This window comes from Anabrus simplex, chromosome 5 (assembly GCF_040414725.1).
Source record: "Anabrus simplex isolate iqAnaSimp1 chromosome 5, ASM4041472v1, whole genome shotgun sequence".
In the NCBI taxonomy this organism is placed as follows: domain Eukaryota; kingdom Metazoa; phylum Arthropoda; class Insecta; order Orthoptera; family Tettigoniidae; genus Anabrus; species Anabrus simplex.
The window spans coordinates 193,302,332-193,326,226 of NC_090269.1; the positions used below are offsets into that span (position 1 = coordinate 193,302,332).

The following is a 23,895-nucleotide window of genomic DNA, read 5'->3' on the forward strand; positions in this document are numbered from 1 at the left end:
ATCAATGAAGCAGGAGTCTGCTTGTGACTTTCATGAACGGCAGTGTTGAAAGCAAATGATAACCAATTAAGTGATGAATCCCACTTAGAATGGTCAGAAGAATGATAGGCAATAAGAGCAGATCTCAGATTTCGATTGACTTTCTCAGCATAATTAGGCCTGGGATAATAAGGGGTGGTAGTCACATGAGAAATAGATAGGTCAAAACAGAAATTACGAAATTGCACAGATGTAAACGCTCTAGCATTGTCACTCACCAGAAATTGACAGGGTCCAAATGAAGCAAAGATCTGTTTCAAGCAAGAAATAGTAGTATTAGCATTAGCCATGCGAGTAGGAAACAGCCACGTAAAACGCGAGAACGCATCAACACACACAAGTATGAAACGATGGCCGGTCCGTGATCGCGGGAATGGTCCAATGTAGTCAATAAATTGTCTCTGCATTGGGCGAGAAGCTTGCTCAGATGACAACAGACCAAGGCGGGTATTGGGGCGGGTTTACTAATGTTACAGGTTTTACAAGATTTAACCATGGTGCGGATTTCACCATCCATAGATTTCCAAATGAAGTGTTTACGGATTTTCTCTCGGGTCTTGAATACACCGAGGTGTCCACCAACAGCGGATTCATGAAAATATTTGAAAAGAGCTGGAACAACAATTTTGGGGTCTCTGCGACCACGAGCAGGACAACACAGAACATCATTCTTAATGACATAGGGTTTGACATGCTCACCGGACTTAATTCTGTCAATAATAACTTTCAATTCAGGGTCGTCTTCCTGATGTTTAGAAATATCTTTGAAAAGGAAAGGGGAATTGGTCAACACTGCATTAACAAAGGCCGAAACTTGTTCAGGAGAGGGATCTGCAGGCTCTGATTGAGGATCAGAACTGCCCGGGTAGAACATCCTACTAAGACTGTCAGCAACAACATTTTGAGTTCCACGAATGTGCCGAGCTTCAAATTGAAAAGCTGAGATGCGTACTGCCCAACGCGCAAGGCGACCAGTCCTCCTTGGCCTGGCCAGTACCCAACTCAGCGCCTAATTATCAGTTTCAAGATCAAATGGGAGGTGTTCGAGGTACATTCTGAACCTTTCCAAGGAGAAGACAACAGCTAAGGCTTCTAATTCATAGATCGAATAATTGCGTTCAGCAGGATTGAGACTACGGGAAGCATAAGAAATTGGACGGCGTCCATCTTCAAATTCCTGAAGGAGCACACCAGAGATACCAGTAGATGAGGTATCGGTCTGGAGAATGAAACGTTTAGAAAAATCTGGCATCGCCAGCGCAGGAGCGTTACATAAAGCAGATTTCAAATCATAGAAAGCTTCAAGCTTCAAGTTGAGCATCACCCCATTCAAATTTAGCATCCTTCTTCCTTAAGGCATTCAATGGAGCTGCTCTTTTAGCAAAATTAGGGATGAATTTACGGAAGAAATTGACCATGCCAACAAACCTAGCTACAGCTTTAACATCTTTAGGGGTTGTGAAATTTTTAATCGCTGCAGTACGAGATTGATCAACCGAGACACCTTTTTCAGACACAATATGTCCTAAGAAGGACATCTGGGGCTGCGCAAAAGTAACCTTGCTAGCCTTAAGGGTCAGTTCTGCTTTACGGAGTCTTTCAAGGACTTCATTGAGATAAACGAGTTGTTCTTCAAAAGTTTCGCTAAAATTACTAAATCATCGAGATAATTATAAACGAATTTGAATTTAATGCCTGACAACACGTTATCTAACAGCCGAGTCAAAACAGCGGCTCCCGTTGCCAGTCCGAACGGTACGCGCTCAAATTCATAGAGGTTCCAGTCAGTGGCAAGAGCCGTGAGATGCTTGGATTCCTCAGCAAGAGGTATCTGATAATACGCCTGATTCAAATCAAAGGTGGTAAAAATTTTGGCACTAGCAAACCAAGAGAAGCAAGAATGTAAGTCAGGAAGAGGAACAGATTGAAGCACAACTTGCTTATACAACATTCCATAATCCACTACAAGCCGAAAACCACCCTGTTGTTTAGGGACAAGAAATATGGGAGAAGATGCGCAGATTTAGAAGGACGCATTACACCGTCAGCAAGCATTTGGTCGATGATAGCCTTAAGCGCTTTCATATTGGGAGGCGACAATCGATATGGAGGAGAACGAACAGGTACGTTATCAGTAACTTCAGTTTTATATTCCAAAACATTGGTCACCCCTAACTTGTCGGTGAACACATCAGAAAATTTATCACAAAGATTCCTAAGTTGGTTGGCCTAGTCATCAGGCAAATGATTAAAGTCAAAAGGTTTTGTTTCACTTGTGTCCTCAGAGACAGCACTAACATGATAAGGAATGGTAGGAGAACGGTTACACAATTTAAAGATCCTAACGGAAAATTTAAACTGGAATTCATTATATTGAATATCCAAAACCATACCAGTTTTCGCAATAAAATTTGCACCGTGAATGAAAGGACAAGATAAATCTTTCGCCACTAGCACAGGCATTTTCCATGTGAAATTACATATTCTAATTTTGACATCCAGACTTCCAATCACATTCAATGAATTAGAGTTAGCCGTATGGCAGGTAAAAAACACCGGTTTTAAAGAAGGGAACTTACAAACAGATTTTACAGAATTATACAAATCTTCGCTCATCGAGGTGAGGCTACTTCCAGAATCAACTAAAGCACAAAGAGGTTCATTATTCACTTCTAGGCATAAGTAAGGTAATTTACACGGAGGAATAGCAGAAATGCCACAAGATTGTGGAAAATTGATAGTAGGGTCAGACTGAGGCTTATCCTTAATTACAGGATGGGGTACATCGTCATCTAACTGACAGCCATAACAGACGAAACATGAAGGTACACTATAAGGTTTGGCACAAGAATTGGCGGCTAGTCATCTGGCATTGCCATTACCAGAATGCCCAGAACTGGAAGAATTGCAAGGACACTGTCTAGAAAAGTGTCTATTTGACCCACAGTAACTACAAGAATTAGTGGAGGAAGAAACTCTACTCACATTAGGATTTGAATTGCCTAAGGGCTTAATCTTAGGACAATTCCTTTGGAAATTTTGAAGCTGACCACTCATGGAAGGTTTTGAATTACCTAAGAACCCAATCTTAGGACAATTCCGCTGGAAATGATCAGTGGAACCACAACTATAGCATGCACGCGAATTACGTGGTTTGGAAGAAGTAGAAATGGTACTAGTGACTTGAGAAGACATGATCGTAGGAGGAGGAGCTAACGCAACGCGTAACTGGTCGGCATACCGAATGCCTTCAGCAGAAACGGTGGTAACTTCCAACTGAGCGAACGTAACGGGTCGTGGTGACAGAGCAAGATAGGTCGATAATTTGGTGCAAGATCCTCGACAATGTTAGCAACCATCTGAGACTCAGAATAGTTGAGCATAAACATCCTGGCATTGAATTTAATGTCCTGAATGTATTCAGACAATGTTTCATTCAAATGCTGTACACGAAAATAGTGCTTTTGCACCAAGGAAGGCAATGCACGGGAAGGAATAAAAAACTCAAGCACATGCCCGTGAAATTGGTCAACTGTCCACTTTTCAGAAATAGCTCTTATGATATGTTCAGAAAGAGCTCCAGATGCATGAGGATATAACACTTGGAAGAAATTATCACTACTTAAAGCATATACAACACACTGATCTTTAAATGCAACCAAGAAACGCAGAAATGTAAGAATCTCTTCGATTGAATTAGCGGTGAACTTAGATAAGCCCTTAAATAGAGCGGTTAACGGATGAGGAAAATTAGCAAACTTTTGAGAAACAGCAGGCGTAGTAGGTACCTGAACAGGACTGGATTGATTGATTAATAGAAGGCATCACAGTTTTATAGAAATCCTGACTTGAACGTCCCTGGGAATGTGTGGGTGTACTAAGAGTGAGGTTAGGACTACAGCTAGATTGCATCGGAACTGGCACAGATATTCGCATCTGCGATACATATTCGCACATTTGTGACACTACCGAGGTATTTGCTACAGGTGACACTTGGACATGAGGATATCTTTGCACAACAGGAAGAGAAACAACTTGGGTCGCAACCGAAGGCTGAGGTAAGGACACAGAATTAACATTTCTCATAGGAACGGTAGACGTACCAACTTGTGTAAAGGAACCATCACAGGCATTATTCACAGGCAGAGAAGCATTTGTAAATATAACAGAAGATTGCAGGTGAACATTATTACAAGTTACCACATTACTAAACTGTGAAGCAGTAGATACCGAGATATTTTCACTGTTACAAGTTTCAGGTGGCGCAGGCACATTAACTACAGAACCGGAGCTAGACAACTCATTGCCTTCTATCAAATCTACAATTTTATCGAAAATGCCGGAAAATTTTAATAACAACAACTCACATTCCTGTCGCTCATTTATGGGTAAATTAAGAGTTAACAGGTTGCGAATCCTATCCACGTAATGCTGGACTTGGGCTTTCACACATGTTAACTGAGCATCAGACGGTTTAGAGGAACACAAAGGCAAAAGAATAGCTTCGAATTCAGTAAATTTGCCTTTAACAAGGGTCAAAGATGCACACACTTCGTCTGTTGATAGGTTGGGTACTGCTATAGTTTCGTTAAGAAATTGCTTTAACAAGCTCGCGTCATCCCTAACCTTTCCTGTCGAATCCAATTTACGAATACGAAGTTCGTAAACTAATTCCTCCTTCCTCAAATGCGACGGAACAGGGACAACACGAGACATGTTAACAAGAAATTACGCTAGGAGATGATACCAGGTTATTTTAGGTTAGACAAGGGTTACTGCTCTCGCATCTCCTTCTTCTACAACCACGCTCTGCTACCAGATGTAACCCCCCTTTTAAACAGAAGGAAAACATAATACAAGATACATATAAAACACGTAATTATTTGAAAGTGCAAAATTACAAACCTTACAGAACGACATCAGCCGATGATCAAACAGGAAAACATTTTACCTTTTACAAACACGTGGCTTCGCAGGATAACCAACATGCCAACTAGAGAAAGGAAATATGGGAAGCAGGCCGGGAAACCCTAGAGGACGAGACCTTACGCGACGTTGTAGGGAAAGAAACGTGAGAACATCATATAAGGCAAGTTGAAAAATGTTACAAGAGAAGGGAGCAACAGAAATTAAATTTAGCGCAGAGGCCTATAGAGAAGCAGTCCTCTCCTAATACACATCAGTGAGGGACGCAAAGCTCAACAGGTCTGCACTAAATTGATACGGAATTACTGGAGGCAACTCGGAAAAAATTAAAGTTTACATATTCACAAAAGATTAATAAAATGAATTGCCTCCAAAATAAAGGGTATGCCTAGTTGACGAACTACGGCATTACAAATCAAAAGCGGTGAAAACCAGGGTCTAAGGCAAACTCCGAACGAATGAATTTACATTTTAAGTTAACACTTGAGAACAGAAAACATGCTTACCCCGGGATGGCTGGAGCCGGTGAGCGGACCACCTTACAAGGTGCGTCCGATCGTAACGACGTACGAAAACCAAAGACGCTGAACAGAGCCTTGCTCTTGCTAAGGAGCCAAAAAGCCGGAAATTGGGAAATACTCAAACAGCCAATCAGGGAAGCTACCTATGTTTCGATCCGAAGTTTGACCAATACCAATTAGTGTTATTTTCACCAATAGAATTATAGCCCCAAATATGGTAATGTGGGAAATTCATTCTAGAGATTTCGATTGCGAAACTCAGCGATTTCGTGATCGAAGCCTCCACGTGGCACTACAGGTTGATACAAAAAATGGGTTACAAAAACATATTACTGGAGATCTCCAATATCAATGTCAATGATTAAGTAAATAATTGTCTCTTCAGTGAGTCCTGAAAATACTTTAAAATACAACTTCATCAAAAATAAAACACACAAATGTTTACATAATTTTTACAACAACAAAAATTTAGTCGAATTCTTCAAAAAATGTTAGTTCCTTAGTTTCTTTTGTCAAGTCAAAAATGACTCCGCCAACTATCAACTCACCACCGGTGACAAATTTAATAACTAATTCACATTCACATTACGTAGAAGAACCTATGGGTTTTCAAGTGTTTTATGATCCTTAATTTCAATTGTAACAAACTGAGAGAAATTCAACAAGAATTTAAATCTTTATTTCAACTTTTCAACAATAAGCGTGTGTGTTCACTTTATGATTTAAGACTTAGAAAGACTCTAGGTGCAAAATTGATACTTAGTGTTTTCATAAAAGGTAAAAGGACTGTAGGATATCGATGTCCCATGAAAGAGTGATATTTTTTTCGAACTGATTTCATGAAGATCTCCGTTTAAACCTTTGATTTTGACAGATTTTAATGAAAGATTTGAGTCCTATATTAAGATTACAGGGTGATGAATCTTTGAATATTATTAATAAATTGTTTGGAAAAAGTATAACCATCTATTATTCGCCCTGCGATTCTATCCTTCTCTGTATCGGCTCCAAAATCACCGTACACTACCTGAGGTCCTTCTCATGCCCAAAACCCTCGAATATTTCCTGGTACAGTATGTATGTATGTATGTATGTATGTATGTATGTATGTATGTATGTATGTATGTATGTATGTATGTATGTGTGTATGTATTTTATCGAGGGAAATGAGCTTTGATCCTGCAAATGCCTGTTACGTTTGGTAATTTTGTGTAAAAATGATTGCTATATGATTTTCAGGACTCTTCAAAACATATTGCAATTCAGAGTGATGGAGCAGAGGAAATTGTTCAATCCTGTGATGAGGAAGACAGCAAGGATGTTGAAGTGCAAATTAGAAATAAATCTTCAGGTGTGTGTGCTGACTTATTTTGTATTAATCTGTAGAATACCTAAATATTTAAGTGAAAATGTGTAAAATATATCTATTCATCTATCAACATTTTGAATTTTTTTAAATTCACTTTTATTGTTGATGAAATATGTAATGATCATTTCCACCTTCGGTTTCATTTTTGTCTGGCTGATTATCTGCTCATGGAATTATAATGACAAATGTACAGAAATGAAGAAAAAGTGTCTGATTAAAAAAAAAAAACGAAAAGTACCAATGGAGATAATTTTTAATGATGAGGCAAAAGTGAGTGTAACTTTCTGGTGAGATATTCCACTCTCTCCAAACAATTTGCTGGAATAAGACTTTGTTTCACCTACCTAAATCCTAGTCCTGATAATTACAGGTATAGTTCACACATTGCTATATACACACTGTAACACTGGTTATAAACTGAGCAACTTGACTGAGTGGGTCAGGTCCCCATATATGTGAACTTGCATTTGGGAGCTGGCGAATTTGAACCCCACTCTCGGCAGCCCCGAAAATGGTTTTGTGAGTTTTCCTATTTTTATGCTGAACTGCACCTGTATTAAGAGTAGTGCCAAACAATAATAACAGTAGCAATGTGGTGATAAACAACAAACAACCATGCTACTGAAATCTGTACTGCTAACTGGTATACACAACCAAATAATTACATAAGGGAAAATCAGTTCGACAACAGACTAGAAGTCAGTTTAAATGACAAGAGGAACCAGAAGCACACAAGGAAAATGCCACAAAATAAAATACAAAACCAGTAAACAAGTTAATTATTGAATAAAACTTAAACTTACTACAAAATCTGTGAAAGACATGAAGAGAAATGCTCCCTAAATTTATAAGGAAGAGGTCCAGGCCACTTATTATGCTTATAATCAAAAGAAAATACTCCACAAATCAAATGTGTGCTAAATTAAAGATTTAAATAAGAACATCTGCATAGCATGTTAAAAGTTTAATAACTAAGATGGTGAATGATCACATTTAACAAATATTTTCAAAAAAATGTTCTCACTTTTAGAAGAGTTTGAATTAAATTCTCAATTAATATTGTTACAGGGATTTATCATGGACCACAGAGGTAAGGAAGCATGTGGGGTGAATGGCTGGACAGAGGACCATTTAGAGCAAAAAATACTCCAACCAAAATTGGAGATTTTATTTCTTTCCTTTCTTAAAATCCAAATAGAGTAGTTTAATGATTTAACAAGAAGCAGGGGAAAAAAATAGGAATTAAAAATTACTTGAGAATAATAACATTACCAAAGAGCTTATCAGCTCCAACAATACATAGGACGTAGAAGTCCTTAATCAGATATAAATTTAATGGGAAGAAACTCCCAGTCATTAACCTACATATGGAAAAGCATAATTGCTCCTAAAAGGTACAAACATTATAGAATAGGAACTCCAATTACATAGAGGCTAGCCTCAATAAAGCGATATGTTGCTTGTTACATTTTCAATTTCACTAGTAACCAATTGTGTGACCTCACTTCATAGTGTTCATACACAGGTTGCCCCAGAGTGGGCTTATCAATCACAATACTTCACAAACGGGTGAAGTACTCTTACCCAAGGGAACCTAAATGTAGACACGGTTACCTGAAAAACCATAATGAATGTACAAGGGCATATTGTCCATCATACTAGGCCTTAAGAAGGAAAAGAAAAAAGTAACAACAAATACAGGCAATTAACAAAAGAAAAGGAGGCAAAACACCAGCACTTCTTAAAAGAATATTCTGAAAAAGACAAGAATCTAAGTGAGCTGGCCCAATGACGCAGAGACTAATCCCATGCTAAAAAACAGTGACTAAAAGGGGAATATTTAAAGGCTGAGACTAATTTCCAAATTTAACGTTTGAAAAAGTTTAGTCACCCAGCTCAAAAAATAGAAGGGAAGAGTTCTGAGGGTAACCACTCGTGCACTCTTATATTAAATATTTTCCCAGTAGGGAAAATAAATTAAGTCCAAGGACTGCACAGAAGGTCCTACATTAGAGCAAAAAATGAAACCTATTACATTTTAAGGGAAACTGCTGAACTCTTCCTCACAAAACACATGCCGGCACAGTCACATATTTAGGTTAATTCTGCCATTAATGTTAGCACTGAATCTTCTTCAAGCCGGTCACCCCTTGCCTCTTGCCCCCTCTAACCTCCATCAAGCCGCACACTCAATCACTGGAGCAAATCAGACAAGACGGTCCCAGTGTGCTTGCCTTAAATAGATCCATAGAGGAAAGTACTAAACTATTTTAGAATCCAGAGCACTGATAGGCTAAATTTCTATTTGCTAACTTAAGTTCTGATTGGTTAGATAACTTAGTTACAAGCATGTGATAGGCAGATTACATTAGAGGAGGAACCAGGCAAAGTGTTGATAACTTCAGTATAAGAAAGTTTTATTATTATTTTTTTTTTACATCACACTGACACAGATAGGTTTGTAACAGGGGATTTCAGGAGAAAGAGTAGTGTATCAGAAATGTTAAAGGAACTTGGGTGGGAAACTTTAAGTAAGAGAAGGGAGAAAACTAGACTTATAGGATTATATAGAGCCTATACAGGAGAAGAAGCATGGGGTGATATCCGTGAGAGGCTTCAGTTGGAAAATAATTATATCGGCAGGACAGACCACAAATATAAAATTAGAAGGAATGTTAGCAGAAGCGATTGGGGTAAATTTTCATTCATTGGGAAGGGTGTGAAGGAGTGGAACAGTTTACCAGGGGTAGTGTTTGATCCTTTTCCAAAATCTGTACAGATATTCAAGAAGAGAATAAACAGCAACAGAAAAAATAAATGAAGTGTTAGAGGGCATTCAACCAGTGCAGGTTATTGTAAATAATAAATGTGTGTGATTAAATTCATTCCATCCCCTGGTCTAAGGAGTTTGGACAGCCCAGGTAGGGGACTGCCTGTAGGGGTGAAGTACAGTGGGGACTTCGAGGGCCCTGGGACCGCTACGGTAGCTGTGAAGGCCCTTCAGGAACTCTGAAAAGTGGTGGCAAAAGGGGCTCTGGTTAAGACGAAGCAGGTCGTTATGCTACTTAGGTTCCAAAATGGGTAAAATATAAATATGTAAATAAATTCTGTGTTAATTTTAATCTTATACCAGTTGTATAGTATTATTAGAAGTAATTTCACATACCGTACTGTATATGAGTTGACTATGTTTGTAAGATATTATAAATAGAATTTTGTAAACAATATAAATTTATTAAGGATGATGTGTGTGTTTAATAGAAAAAATTATTAGCGTAAATTGTATAATATTGTATTCTAGGAAAATTTTCTTCGTCTCCTTTTAATTTAAAATTTAGTGCTTGACAATAATGTATTTTAGTGTACCATTTGCCACCGAGGTAGACACCTCATTTGCAAATAAAGAGATTTTGATTTTGATTTGATTTTGAGGTCTTATGGCAACGATGGGACAGGAAAGGGCTAGGGCTCGGAAGGAAGCGGCCGTGGCCTTTACTAAGGTACAGCCCCAGCATTTGCCTGGTGTGAAAATGAGAAACCACAGAAAACCATCTTTAGGGCTGCCGACAGTGGGGTTCGAACCCTCTATCTCCCAAATACTGGATACTGGCCGCACGTAAGTGACTGCAGCTATCGAGCTTGGTAAGAAAGTTTTAGAAAGTCTTAAAAGTTCTTAATCACTGTTAGAACTGGCCAAAGTGGAAAAGGTGCACAATTTAAATAGCCAGGGAAGGTGAACCCCTGGTACAAATATAACATGAGTACAAGTTCAAATTATAATGAGATACTCTTGACATCAATCCTAAATCATATGAGATCAGTCAACAAACATGAAATTCTAGGTGTAAGGTTCATCTCTAAAGATAATACGCAACTTGATGTTTTTGGAGTGTACAGACCAGGAAAGGGTGGCGCAGACACTGATTCAGCTATGTGGGAAATGATATGGAAAGGAATGTGATTGTAGCGGGTGACCTGAATTTACCAATATCAATTGGGAAGGTAATGCGAACGACAGGAAGCATGACCAAGATGTGGCAAATAAGTTAATCTGAAAAAGAGAGCTGAATCAGAGAGGTATGGAACCAACTGAGGGAAGAGTATTCTGGACGTGGTGCTGGTAAAACCAGATGAGCTCTATATAGAAACTGAAGTAATAGATGGTATTAGTGATCACAAAGCAGTTTTTGTCATAGTTAAAAATAAATTTGATAGAAAAGAAAGTCTTAAAATTAGGACTATTAGGCAGTACCATATGGCTGATAAGACAGGCATGAGGGAGTTTAAAAAAGTAATTATGACCAGTGGAAAATGATAAATAAAAATGTAAACAGACTGTAGGATGGATTTAAAGCAGTTGTCGAGAAATGTGAAAACATGTGCAGTATGTACATTTAAAGGTTGTAAATAATGGTAAGGATCCTATATATTATAACCGAGAGGTAAAGAGACTAAGAAGGAGGTGCAAGTTGGAAAGAAAAAGAGTTAGAAATGGCTGTAGGAGTAAGGAGAAATTGAAGGAACTTACTAGGAAATTGAATCTAGCAAAGTAGTCAGCTAAGGATAATATGATGGCAAGCATAATTGGCAGTCATACAAATTTTAGAGAAAAACGGAAAGGTATGTATAGGCACTTTAAGGCAGAAACAGGTTCCAAGTAAGACATTCCAGGAATCATTAATGAACAAGCAGGGTGTGTATGCGAGAAACTTCAGAAGGCAGAAGTATTCAGTCAACAGTATGTAAAGATTGTTGGTTACAAAGATAATGTCAAGACACAGGAAATGACTGATACTAACGAAGTATTGAAATTTACCAATAGCAATGACATTTACGATAAGATACAAAAGCTAAAAACTAGAAAAGCAACTGAAAATGATAAGATTTCTGGGTATATACTGAAGACCGTTATGTTTTCTAATATATATAAATGATATGAGTAAAGAAGTGGAATCAGAGACAAGGCTTTTTCAGATGATGTTATTCTGTATAGAGTAATAAATAAGTTACAAGATTGTGAGCAACTGCAAAAAGACCTCCACAATGTTGTGAAATGCGCAGCAGACCATTGTATGATGGAAAACAGGGTTATAAATCAGGTTGTGAGTTTCATTAATAGGAAGAATCCTCTCAGTTTCAATTACTGCTTTGATGGGGTGAAAGTTCCATACGGGGATCGCTGTGAATACCAAGGTGTTATATAAGGAAAGACCTTCATTAGTGTTGTAAATAAAAGGTACAGATATCTGCACATCGTTATGAGGGTATTTAGAAGTTTGTAGTAAGGATGTAAAGGAGAGGGCATATAAGTCTGTGGTAAGACCCCAATTAGAGTATGGTTACAGCATATGGGACCCTCACCAGAATTACTTGATTCGAGAACTGGAAAAAAATCCACAGAAAAGCCGCTTGATTTGTTCTAGATGATTTCTGACAAATGAGTGGCATTACAAAAATGTTGCAAAGTTTGGGCTGAGCAGACTTGGGAGAAAGGAGATGAGCTGCTTGAGTAAATGGCATGTTCCGAGTTGCCAATGGCAGGATGGCATGGAATGACATTAGTAGACGAATGTTTGAGTGGTGTTTTTCAAAATGGGAAAGATCACAATATGAAAATCAAGGTGGAATTCAAGAGAACAAATTGGGGCAAATATTCATTTATAGGTAGGGGAGTTAGGAATTGGAATAATTTACCAAAGGAGATGTTCAATAAATTTCCAAATTTTTTGCATTTAAGAAAAGGCTAGGAAAAGAACAGATAAGAAAGCTGCTTCCTGGATGACTGCCCTAAATATAGAATCATTGATTGATTGATTGATTGATTGATTGATTGATTCAATTAATCAATTAATCTAACTACCTATACATCTACTACATATAGAAATAAGGTTGAAACCAAATTAAATCCTTGAAATAATTAGAGCTCGAACAGCAAGAATAGTGTTAATAGTAAATTAAAACTTATTAATTAATGATTCAAAAATTAGAAGGACCATCATCAAATTATGATACACAAATATGTCTTTCCTCATTACTGGAAAAATATTCACAAAAACAAAACACCTCCACCCACCCAATGGACAATTAGAAAACAAGATTACTCCAAAAAAGAAAAAATGTGAAGGTAATCAAGATAATCCAGAACAATGAGGTTCAAACAGGTAAAAGTCAAATAGTCAATGCAAATATCAGTATTTCAAGTTTCATGAGGTTTCAAAAAGTGTTTTAATTTTGCTTACACTCGTAAGAGTTATGTTACTTGCTAAATCTTCTCTGTACCTTTCATTACATGCAAGATTCAAAATATTATATGATTATGATCAATAGAAGAAAATAACTTCGGTGAGAAAACACTGAGCCATATCTGCATGGCAAGTTCATAAATATTACTGTTCTGTTATTGCTAATGGCCTCTTCTAGCTTCACCTTGAATGACTTAACAACTTCCATGATCATACTAGAGAGGGCAGCTCCCTTGATGTTGGACATGGATGATTGTATCTTTCCAACGAGATGTGAATTTTATCTCTTTGACTCGAATCATTACTTTTGTTTTGATGGATCCCACACATATCGGAGTAGTGTTTTTGACTTACAGAAAAGTCTTTAAACAATTCAAACTTAACCTATACCACCATCCTTCTCTTTTCCTTGCTGGTTAATATACTTCAGGTATGGGTATTCTTTCGTATTATTTGTTCAGCTATTCTTTCGTAATATTTGTTCTATTATCTATAGCGGATTGATATATGCCATTCGCTCTGCAGTATGAATGGACTGCATGTTGTTCTTGTGGTTATTGTGATTATGATATGTTGATGTTTGGGTCTCATATTACTTCTGTACATGTGCGCTGCATTTTTATGTAATTTGCCATCTGATGACTGTTTGCCCTTTGTGTCGGCACGAGCTTCCACTCGTATCGTACGAAGTGCGAACCCTGATGGGTTTGTGCATGGCTGTGATATAAATGAGACCTCATTTGTGACGTTGGAGTCATGCTATATGAAATTGAGTGACGCTGGTGCTCATATTGCTTGCCGATCCCGGCTGTGCCTGAATGTGTGCGCAAATGTTAGTATGAGAGGGGAGTGAAAGAATGACGTATCAATCGGCTGAATTTACATTTTGATCTTGTTTCTGTATCTTATTCATGCATTTTCGTATGGTGCTATTTCTTTTGCCTTCGCACCTGTCTTGGCCGCTATGTTTTATGTTTCTTTCATTTAGGCTATGCACATGCCTGGGATTTTTCCCTTTTGGTTATTAATATTATCTCCTTGGTCTGGAGTTATTTCTCTGATATCTTAGATATGTTCTTTTCTTTTTCATCTCGGGGTTTTCTCCTTGATGCATGGGAGTTAGACGATCTGTGGTGTTTGTTACTATGAGGGTGGTGTCGGAACAATGTTGTGTAAAAAATGAATTGAAATTACTCATGGAAAGAACGATCTCTTTTGATCTGTAGCACAATATTAATACTGGCACATTCAATAATGGTATTGTTCTTAACTGAGTGAGCTCGCCGAATGTTTTAATTTTTTTGGGGTTTGGTAACTTCATGCTCACATAACAATGTTGTGCCATCAACTGGACCAGGACTGTTTATTTTCCTTTCCTCCTACCTTTATTTTATGATTTTAATAAACCATTATTACATGTACTTGAATTTTATTACTTATAGAATTAGTCTCTTACTATTTTTAATTTGTAAAGAGGCTCTTTTCCAGTTCAAGGCTTTTTTTTTTTTTGGCCTTTTCTAGTCACGATCTACGCCTCAATATCTCTCATGGTATTTATTTGTGCTGGGATTTTTTCCACGATGGGAGGGGGTGTGGCTCAACACTCTAAAAACAACTGAGAAAAAGACATTAAGAGAAAATTAAATTAAACCAATGATAATTACCAATTACCAGGGTCAAGAGCAAGGACAGGATAGTGCTAATGGGCGACTTCAATGCGAGAGTTGGAAATAAAACTGAAGGACGCGAAAGGGTGATTGGTAAATGTCAAGAAGATGTGGAAGCTAATGGGAATGAGAGGCATTTGATGGACTTCTGTGCTAGTATGGGTTTAGCAATTACAATTACATTCCTCAGGCTTAAGGCTATTCACTGCTACACATGGGAGGGTAGTGGTACCAGATCCATAATAAACCATATCTTAACTGGATTCAAATCCAGGAAATCTGTTAGGAATGTATGGGTTTTCCAGGGATATTTTTTTTTTCAATGATACAGATCTGATCTGTAGTGAACCAAGTATCTCTAGGCCTAGGATAGAGAAAGTGAAATCTGTCTGCAGATGAATATGTGTAGAAAATCTCCAGGATGAGAAAATTAGACAGAAGTACATGGATATGATTAGTAAGAAGTTCCAAATAGTGGACAGTAAGCAGGTTCAGGATATAGAAAGAGAATGGGTATAATAATAATAATAATAATAATAATAATAATAATAATAATAATAATAATAATAATAATCGTATGGCCTCAGCTACCGTTTGCAGACATTTCGATTTGACGCCATCTGGCTGTCTGCTCATCAATTTTGACGTTCCGGTTTACTCTGTCTGCCATCTAGCGGACCTAGAGTAAACCGGATCTCTCTTGGGCGTCTATGGCTGAGATTTTAATTAATTTTGTCGGGTAAATACCAAATGTATCACCAGAGTTCTTTTACATGCCGACATCATACGACATGGAGTGTCGAATGGACTTTTTTCCGCCCATCAAAAATCCGACTACCTCTGCCGGGTTTGAACCCGCTATCTTGGGATCCGGAGGCCGACACTCTACCACGGATCCACAGTGGCATACAGGGATGCTGTATTAAAAACAGCAAGGGAATGCCTATGAACAGCTGTGTGTAAAGATAGGAAAAAGCAAATATCTTGGTGGATTGATGAAGTGAGAGCAGCTTGTAAACATAAATAGAAGGCATATCAGAAATGGCTCCACACAAGGGCTGATGCAGTCAGAGAATTGTATGTAGATAAAAGAAACAGAGTGAAACAATTAGTTGTTGAATCCTAAAAGAAGTCTTTGGAAGATTTTAGTAATAACCTGGAAATGCTAGGTCAGGCTGCAGGGAAACCTTTCTGGACAGTAATAAAGAATCTTAGGAAGGGAGGGAAAAAGGAAATGAATAGTGCTTTGGTTAGTTAAGGTGAACTCATAATAGATCCCAGAGAATCACTGGACTGGTGGAAGGAATATTTTGAAAATCTTCTGAACGTAAAAGGAAATCTCCCTCGTGACATGGCGAACAACCAAACTCATGGTGAGGAGGTAAATAATGTTGGTAAAATTATGCTTGAAGAGGTGGAAAGAATGGTAAATAAACTCCGTTGTCATAAAACAGCAGGAATAGATGAAATTAGACCTGAAATGGTGAAGTATAGTGGGAAGGCAGGGATGAAATAGCTTCTTAGAGTAATAAGATTAGTATGGAGTATTGGTAAGGTACCTTCAGATTGGACAAAAGTAATAATTGCACCTATCTATAAGCAAGGGAACAGGAAGGATTGCAACATCTATCAAGGTATCTCATTGATTAGTACACCAGGTATCGAGCTCGATAGCTGCAGTCACTTAAGTGCGGCCAGTATTTGAGAGATAGTGGGTTTGAACCCTACTGTTGGCAGCCCTGAAGATGGTTTTCCATGGTTTCCCATTTTCACACCAGGCAAATCCTGGGACTGTACCTTAATTAAAGCCACGGCTGTTTCCATACCATTCCTAGCCCTTTCCTGTCCCATCATCGCCATAGGACCTATCTGTGTCGGTGCAACGTAAAGCAGCTTGCAAAAAAAAAAAGGAAAATAAAAAATACATACCAGGCAATGTATCCACTTGCATCTTGAAAAAGTGGGTGCGATCAGTGGTTGAGGGGAAGTTTGTTGTAAACCATTGTGGTTTCTGACCACAGAGGGGCTGTCAGGATCAGATTTTCAATATGCGCCAGGTAATTGAAAAATGCTATGAGAGGAATAGACAGTTATGTTTATGTTTTATAGATCTTGAGAAAGCATATGACAGGGTATTGAGGGAAAAGATATTCACCATACTGAGGGACTCTGGAATTAAGGGTAGATTATTAAAATCAATCATAGGCATTTATGTTGACAATTGGGCTGCAGTGAGAATTGATGGTAGATTGAGTTCAGAGTACAGGTGTTAGACAAGGCTATAATCTTTCACCTCTGTTGTTTGTAGTTTGCATGGATCATCTGCTGAAAGTTATAAAGTAGCAGGGAGGAATTCAGTTAGGTGGAAATACCCATAGTAAGCAGTCTGGCCTATGCTGACGACTTGGTCTTAATGGCAGATTGTGCCGAAAGCCTGCTTGGAACTTGAAAATAGGTGCAATGAGTATGTTATGAAAATTAATCTTTCCAAGACTAAATTGATGTCAGTAGGAAAGAAATTCAAGAGAACTGAATGGCAGATTGGTGATACAAAGTATAGTAAGTAAGATTGAATCAAGGTGCAGTGAAGCTAATGCAGTGAGCTCGCAGTTGTGATCAACAGTATTCCGTAAGAAGGAAGTCAGCTCCCAAACGAAACTATCTTTACACCGGTCTGTTTCCAGACCATTGATGCTTTATGGGAGTGAAAGCTAGGTGGACTCAGGCTATCTTAGAAGTAACAGACATGAAAGTAGTGAAAATGATTGCTGGTACAAACAGGTGGGACCAATGGTAGGAGTGTACTTGGAATGAGGAGATAAAGGCTAAGGTAGGAATGAACTCAATGGATGACGCTGTACGCATAAACCGGCTTTGGTGGTGGAGTCTCGTGGGGCGAATGGACGAGGATAGGGTGAGAGAAGGAGAGGGAGACCAAGGCGACGATGGTTAGATTCAGTTGCTAATGATTTAAAGATAAAAGGTATAGAACTAAATGAAACCACTAGCTGCAAATTGAGGATTTGGGTGATGTTTATTAAATTCACAGAGGCTTGCAAACTGAATGCAGAAAGGCATAATGGTCTATAATGGTGTGTGTGTGTGCGCGCGTGCGTGCGTGCGTGCGTGCGCGCGCGTGTGTGTGTGTGTGTGTGTGTGTGTCAAGGGAAATACTAGAGTTAAATCATGTGTAAGGAAACACAGCAAACACAATCAAGACAAATATACAACAAAACTGCTCACTTTGGACACTCCTATAACCTGGACACCCCTTTTGATTGGACATGTATTAAATGCAGCATTTAATTCCCTATACTTTTACATGTTAAAAATCCACTGTACATTGGACACCCCTCATCTATGGACATTGGACAGCCCTTAAATGACAGTTTGGTCAGGTTCAAAACTGTATTTTGCTTTGCTGTCTTGTAATCGTTTAGTGCAAACAATTTTAACATTGTCGTTGAAAATGCTGCCCGTCCAAGAGCATCTGAAAGCAATAGGCTATGTATTTTCCAATCAACTGAAGAGCAAAAGCCATCTCACATAATATATAACATCTCGTTAACTGAGGAATTGAGATGTCTTCCTGAAGTCTTTTGCAGTGAATTGTCAGACGTTGGTGTTTTAGTTATTTCGATAATGTGTTGGGAATCCACAATGATGTTCCTGGAACAATTGATGGAATGTTACAAAAAGTTATTTCTTCAGAAGAAGGAAGAAAAAAAAAGAAGAAACAGTTTCTGTCCCCGAGGAGCCACCTATTCACCAAAACGCTGTGCAGTATATTAATGAGTTGGAACATTATGTGTTTGTGTATAACCAACCAGAAATGATTGAAACTCTGCTTGAATTACGTCAGAAAATTGAATCAGAATGGGCATGTTCAAAAATAAAATAATCAAATCAAAGTCCTGTGACTGATTTTTCACTAAACATTAAAGGATGAGTACTGCATGGTACAATATGCAAAATAAAACATAGGGCGATACTGTATTGCCTTTTTTTTTTTTTTTTTTTTACAGTTTTAGTAGGCATGGAATTCAAAGAATCTCGTCGCCATAAGACCTATCTGTGTCGGTGCGACGTAAAGCCCCTAGCAAGAATTCAGAGAATCTCTCATTTTATTATGTATATATTGTATACACTAGCTCAGAGTTTTTCCTTTCATGCAGTTTTAGTGTACTTTTGAAATACTGTACACCCACCCTATAGATTGGACACCCCACTAAATTGGCCACATTTTTAATGAACTTTAGATGTCCAACTTAGAGGGGTTTCACTGTATATATGTAAGCAGATGAATTAAAACACTTATAGATGCATCAAAGATTAAGAAGGCTACGTTTCATGAAGTACTTCTGAATAAGATCCAAATCAGTATGCTCTATTCTTTTTGCAGGATGATGTAAGGAATTACTGATAACACTTGATATTTAACTGTCATAATAAGAGATCAAAGAGGTGAAACATAAATAATTAAAGAACAGCATCAAAAGTAGAACACAAAGATAAACAAAATGGAATAATTAACAAAATGTAGACTTTATAATGACCAAAAGCTATGAATAATTTCCAGCCATTAGTCCTGATTGAGATTTGTTACACCCACATAATACATATAGGTGAACCTCAGGAATATTTACTTATAAACAGTTATTATATGAATAATATGTATTATTATTTATTTTCCTTTTAAATTCTACATGTAAAATCTAAGGGTGGTAGATGGAGAAAGGGCAAGTACCTCCATCCCCACATGTAAGTTTACATAAACTCTACTGAATATTTACAAGATGTATAGGAAGTAAGCTAACTGGGAAAGGAGACATCAAAGAAGAAGTTTTGGAGAGGATAGGAAATTGCTCAAAATTGTATTACTGTGTATCAGACATAATTTGAAATTGGAAATTACCTATCAAACCAAAATCATGATATATAAATCATATTATGCCAATATTGAGCTACGGATCAGAATGTTGGACTTAGACAAAAAAAAAGATATGAGTAGAGTACAAGTGACAGAGATGTGATTTCTGTGAGGGATCTTGGGTAAAACAAGGAGGGACAAGATAAGAAATTAAACATTATGAAACACACTACAGATCAGTCTCTTAAAAGAGACTAAGGAGATAAATAGGCTGAAATGGTTTGGCCATGTCAGAAGAATAGGACAAGAAAGATTACCAAGAAGAGCTCCAAAATGGACAGAATCTGTAAGAAGACCAACTGGAAGACCACAAACAAGATGGAGGGATCAGGTCGAGGATGACGTAAATCAGAGAGGACTACAGTGGGAGATGGTAATGAACGGTTGACTGTGGGAAAAAAGAGAAGGTTGGAAGAGGCTCTGTGAACAACCTGCACAAGCAGAAACTTATCAGGAAGGAGAAGAAGAAGAAGAAGAAGAAGAAGAAGACAATTTTAAATTTATTTATTTATTTATTTATTTACACTCCAAACACTTTACTCCTAGAATAATCATTATCTTTTATGCTATATATTGTGACACAATATGTTGAAGTTGGGATGGGTACATTAAGCACCAGATATCCCAAACAATGTATACCAATGAATGAGGGTGGTAAATGCCTCAAATAATGTCACACTAATAGTAATCATGCGCAACCAATATCAATCATATGACAGCATCCTAGCAAACCTGGTTATCATCATAATAAATATGTACATCTATATATATAAAATAACTTGTCCTGACTGACTGACTGATTCATCATCGCCGAGCCAAAACTACTCGACATAAAGGAATTAAATTTTGGGGATACATTCATATTACAATGTAGGTGCTCGCTAAGGGAGGATTTTTGGATATACCGTCGCTAAGGGGGTGAAATGGGGGGTGAATTTTTAAAATGAGTGTATCTATATCTCAAAAGTTTACAGACATAAAAATTGGTACTTAGAATCTCCTTTAAAAATAAAGAAACACGTATTTTTTTGTTTTTGGAAAATCCCAATAGGATAGGTGAAAAGGGTTAAATGCCTTTAATGAGGATACTTATATCTCACAAAATGACGATGTTACAGACCTGAAAATTCGTATTTGGGATCTCCTTTGAAAATAAAGAAACACATATTTTTTTGTTTTTGGAAAATCCAATTAATGGGGGGTGAAAAGGGAGGTGAATTTTTAAGTGAGGATATCTATATCTCAAAAACTTAAAAGTTTACAGACGTAAAAATTGGTATTTGAAATTTCCATTAAAAATAAAGAAACTCGTAATTTTTTGTTTTTGGAAAATCCCATTAAGGGGGGTGAAAATGGGGGAAAAGTTGTTGAACACCTTTCATGAGGTAACTTATATCTCAAAAACTTAAGAAGTTACAGATATGAAAATTGGAATTTGGAATCTCTTTTGAAAATAAAGAAACACGTATTTTTGTGTTTGTTCATAATCCGATGAATAGGGGGTGAACAGGAGTGACAAGCATGGTGAATTTTTGAAAAGACTATATCTGCAAATCATCTCAGACAAGTAACATATTACAGATTTGAAAACTGGTCATTGGAATTTTCTGTAAAAGTAAAGAAACATAAATAGTTTTTTTTAGGAAAATCCACTTAAGGGGAACTGAAAAAGGGGGTGAATTTTAAAAATGAGCATATCTACAGTATATCTCAAAAACTTAAAATGTTGCAGATGTGAAAATTGGTATTTGGAATCTCCTTTAAAAATAAGAAAACACGTTTTTTGGAAAAACCCTTAACGGGGGTGCGGTGAAAGATTGAAAAATATAGTTGAATGATTTGTATTGAATATATATACCAAAAAATCTAAAGATGTTACAAACGTGGAAACTGGTATTTGGAATCTCATTTAAAAATAAAGAAACACGCGTTTTTTGGTGGGAGTAATCGACGTGGTAGAGGGGGGGAGGAAACGGAGATGAATTCCTTTTACGAGGATGCATATATCTCAAAAACTGAAGATATTACAGTCGTGATCTTCGTATTTGGAAGCTCTTTTAAAGAAATGGGTACTGTTTATTTTTGGCAAATTCACTTAAGTGGGGAGTGTGAAAGATTAAAAAAAAATGAATTCTTTTTCCAGATAAACTTATATCTCAAAACTGAAGGTTACAGACATGGAAAATGGTATTTGGAATCTCCCCGAAAAATAAAGAAACATGCATTTCTTTAGGGGGAGTGAAACAAACTTTACGGCGGGGTGGAGTGGAAAAGGAGTTGAATTCTTTTCATGAGGATACTTATATCTCAAAAACTAAAGATGTTACAGACATGAAAATTTGAATTTGGAATTTTCTTTCAAAGTAAAGAAACACATAATCTTTTGTCTTTGGAAAATCCACTGAAGGGGGTTGAATTAATTGAAAAATTAGTTGAATTCTTTGTATGAGGATACTTATATCTCAAAAACTAAAGATGTTACACACGTGAAAATTAGTACTTGGAATCTGGAGTGGAAAACTGAAGATGATGATGAATCTCCTTTAAAAATAAAGAAACACACATTTTTGGAGGGGGTGGGGTGAAAAAGGATTTGAATTCTTTTTATGAGGATATTTATATATAAAAAACTAAAGATGTTAAAGACGTGAAAATTGGTATTTGGAATCTCCTTTAAAAATAAATAAACAACATATTTGGGGAGGGGGAAATCAGCTTAATGGGTAGGAAAGGGAGGTGAAAAGGGAGTTGAATTACGCTTATGAGGATACTTATGTCTCAAAAACTGAAGATGTTACAGACGTGAAAATTAGTATTTGGAATCTCCTTTAAAAATAAAGAAATACGCATTCATTTTTTCATAAAATCTACGTAAGGGGTGTGGGATTGAAAATAAGTAAATAATGAGCTGAAATATGTTTATGAGGATACTTTATCTTAAAAACTGAAGCTGTTACAGACGTGAAAGTTGGTATTTTGAATTTCCTTTCATAATAAAGAAACACATTTTATATTTTGTTTTGGAAAGTCCACTTAAGGCGGGAGAAGGGTGGAAAGAAGTGAGGACATTGAATTATTTTTATGAGTATACATTTATCTCAAAAACTGAAGGTGTTATAGACGTACAGACATGAAAACTGGAATTTGGAATATCCTTTAAAAATAATGAAACACGTATTTTGTTGTTTTCGGAAAATTTAGTGAAGGGGCTGAAATGAATTGGAAAAGCAGTTGAATTTTTATAATGAGTACTGGTATACCTACATTATATGTCAAAACTTAACATGTTAGAGACAAGAAACTTGGTTTTTGGAAAGTCCTTTAAAAATGCAGGAACATGTACCTTTTTATTTTCGGAAAAGGCACTTAACGGGGTTGGGGGGGGGGGGGGGAGAAGTGAAAAATGGTTGAATTATTTTTTATGAGGATACTTATACACTGACTGACAGAGCAAATGCAACACCAAGAAGGAGTGGTCAGAACTTTATGCCAATTCCAGGGTAGACTTGTGTCACTGAGGTATGCTCATGATGTGAAATGTGCCGCTGTGCTGCGCACGTAGTGAACGATAAATGGGACACGGCGTTGGCGAATGGCCCACTTCGTACCGTGATTTCTCAGCCGACAGTCATTGTAGAACGTGTTGTCGTGTGCCACAGGACACGTGTATAGCTAAGAATGCCAGGCCGCCGTCAACGGAGGCATTTCCAGCAGACAGACGACTTTACGAGGGGTATGGTGATCGGGCTGAGAAGGGCAGGTTGGTCGCTTCGTCAAATCGCAGCCGATACCCATAGGGATGTGTCCACGGTGCAGCGCCTGTGGCGAAGATGGTTGGCGCAGGGACATGTGGCACGTGCGAGGGGTCCAGGCGCAGCCCGAGTGACGTCAGCACGCGAGGATCAGCGCATCCGCCGCCAAGCGGTGGCAGCCCCGCACGCCACGTCAACCGCCATTCTTCAGCATGTGCAAGACACCCTGGCTGTTCCAATATCGACCAGAACAATTTCCCGTCGATTGGTTGAAGGAGGCCTGCACTTCCGGCGTCCGCTCAGAAGACTACCATTGACTCCACAGCATAGACGTGCACGCCTGGCATGGTGCCGGGCTAGAGCGACTTGGATGAGGGAATGGCGGAACGTCGTGTTCTCCGATGAGTCACGCTTCTGTTCTGTCAGTGATAGTCACCGCAGACGAGTGT

General features: G+C 37.8%; 1 protein-coding gene across 1 annotated transcript in view; it reads left to right on the top strand.

Moving 5' to 3' along the window:
* Window positions 1-23,895, top strand: part of LOC136874430 (X-linked retinitis pigmentosa GTPase regulator-interacting protein 1) — a 1,071,624-nt gene that overhangs the window by 900,620 nt on the left and 147,109 nt on the right. The window contains exon 21 of the mRNA XM_067148064.2: window positions 6,726-6,837. Within this exon, the coding sequence (XP_067004165.2) occupies window positions 6,726-6,837 (112 nt within the window). The remainder of the gene's footprint in view (window positions 1-6,725; window positions 6,838-23,895) is intronic.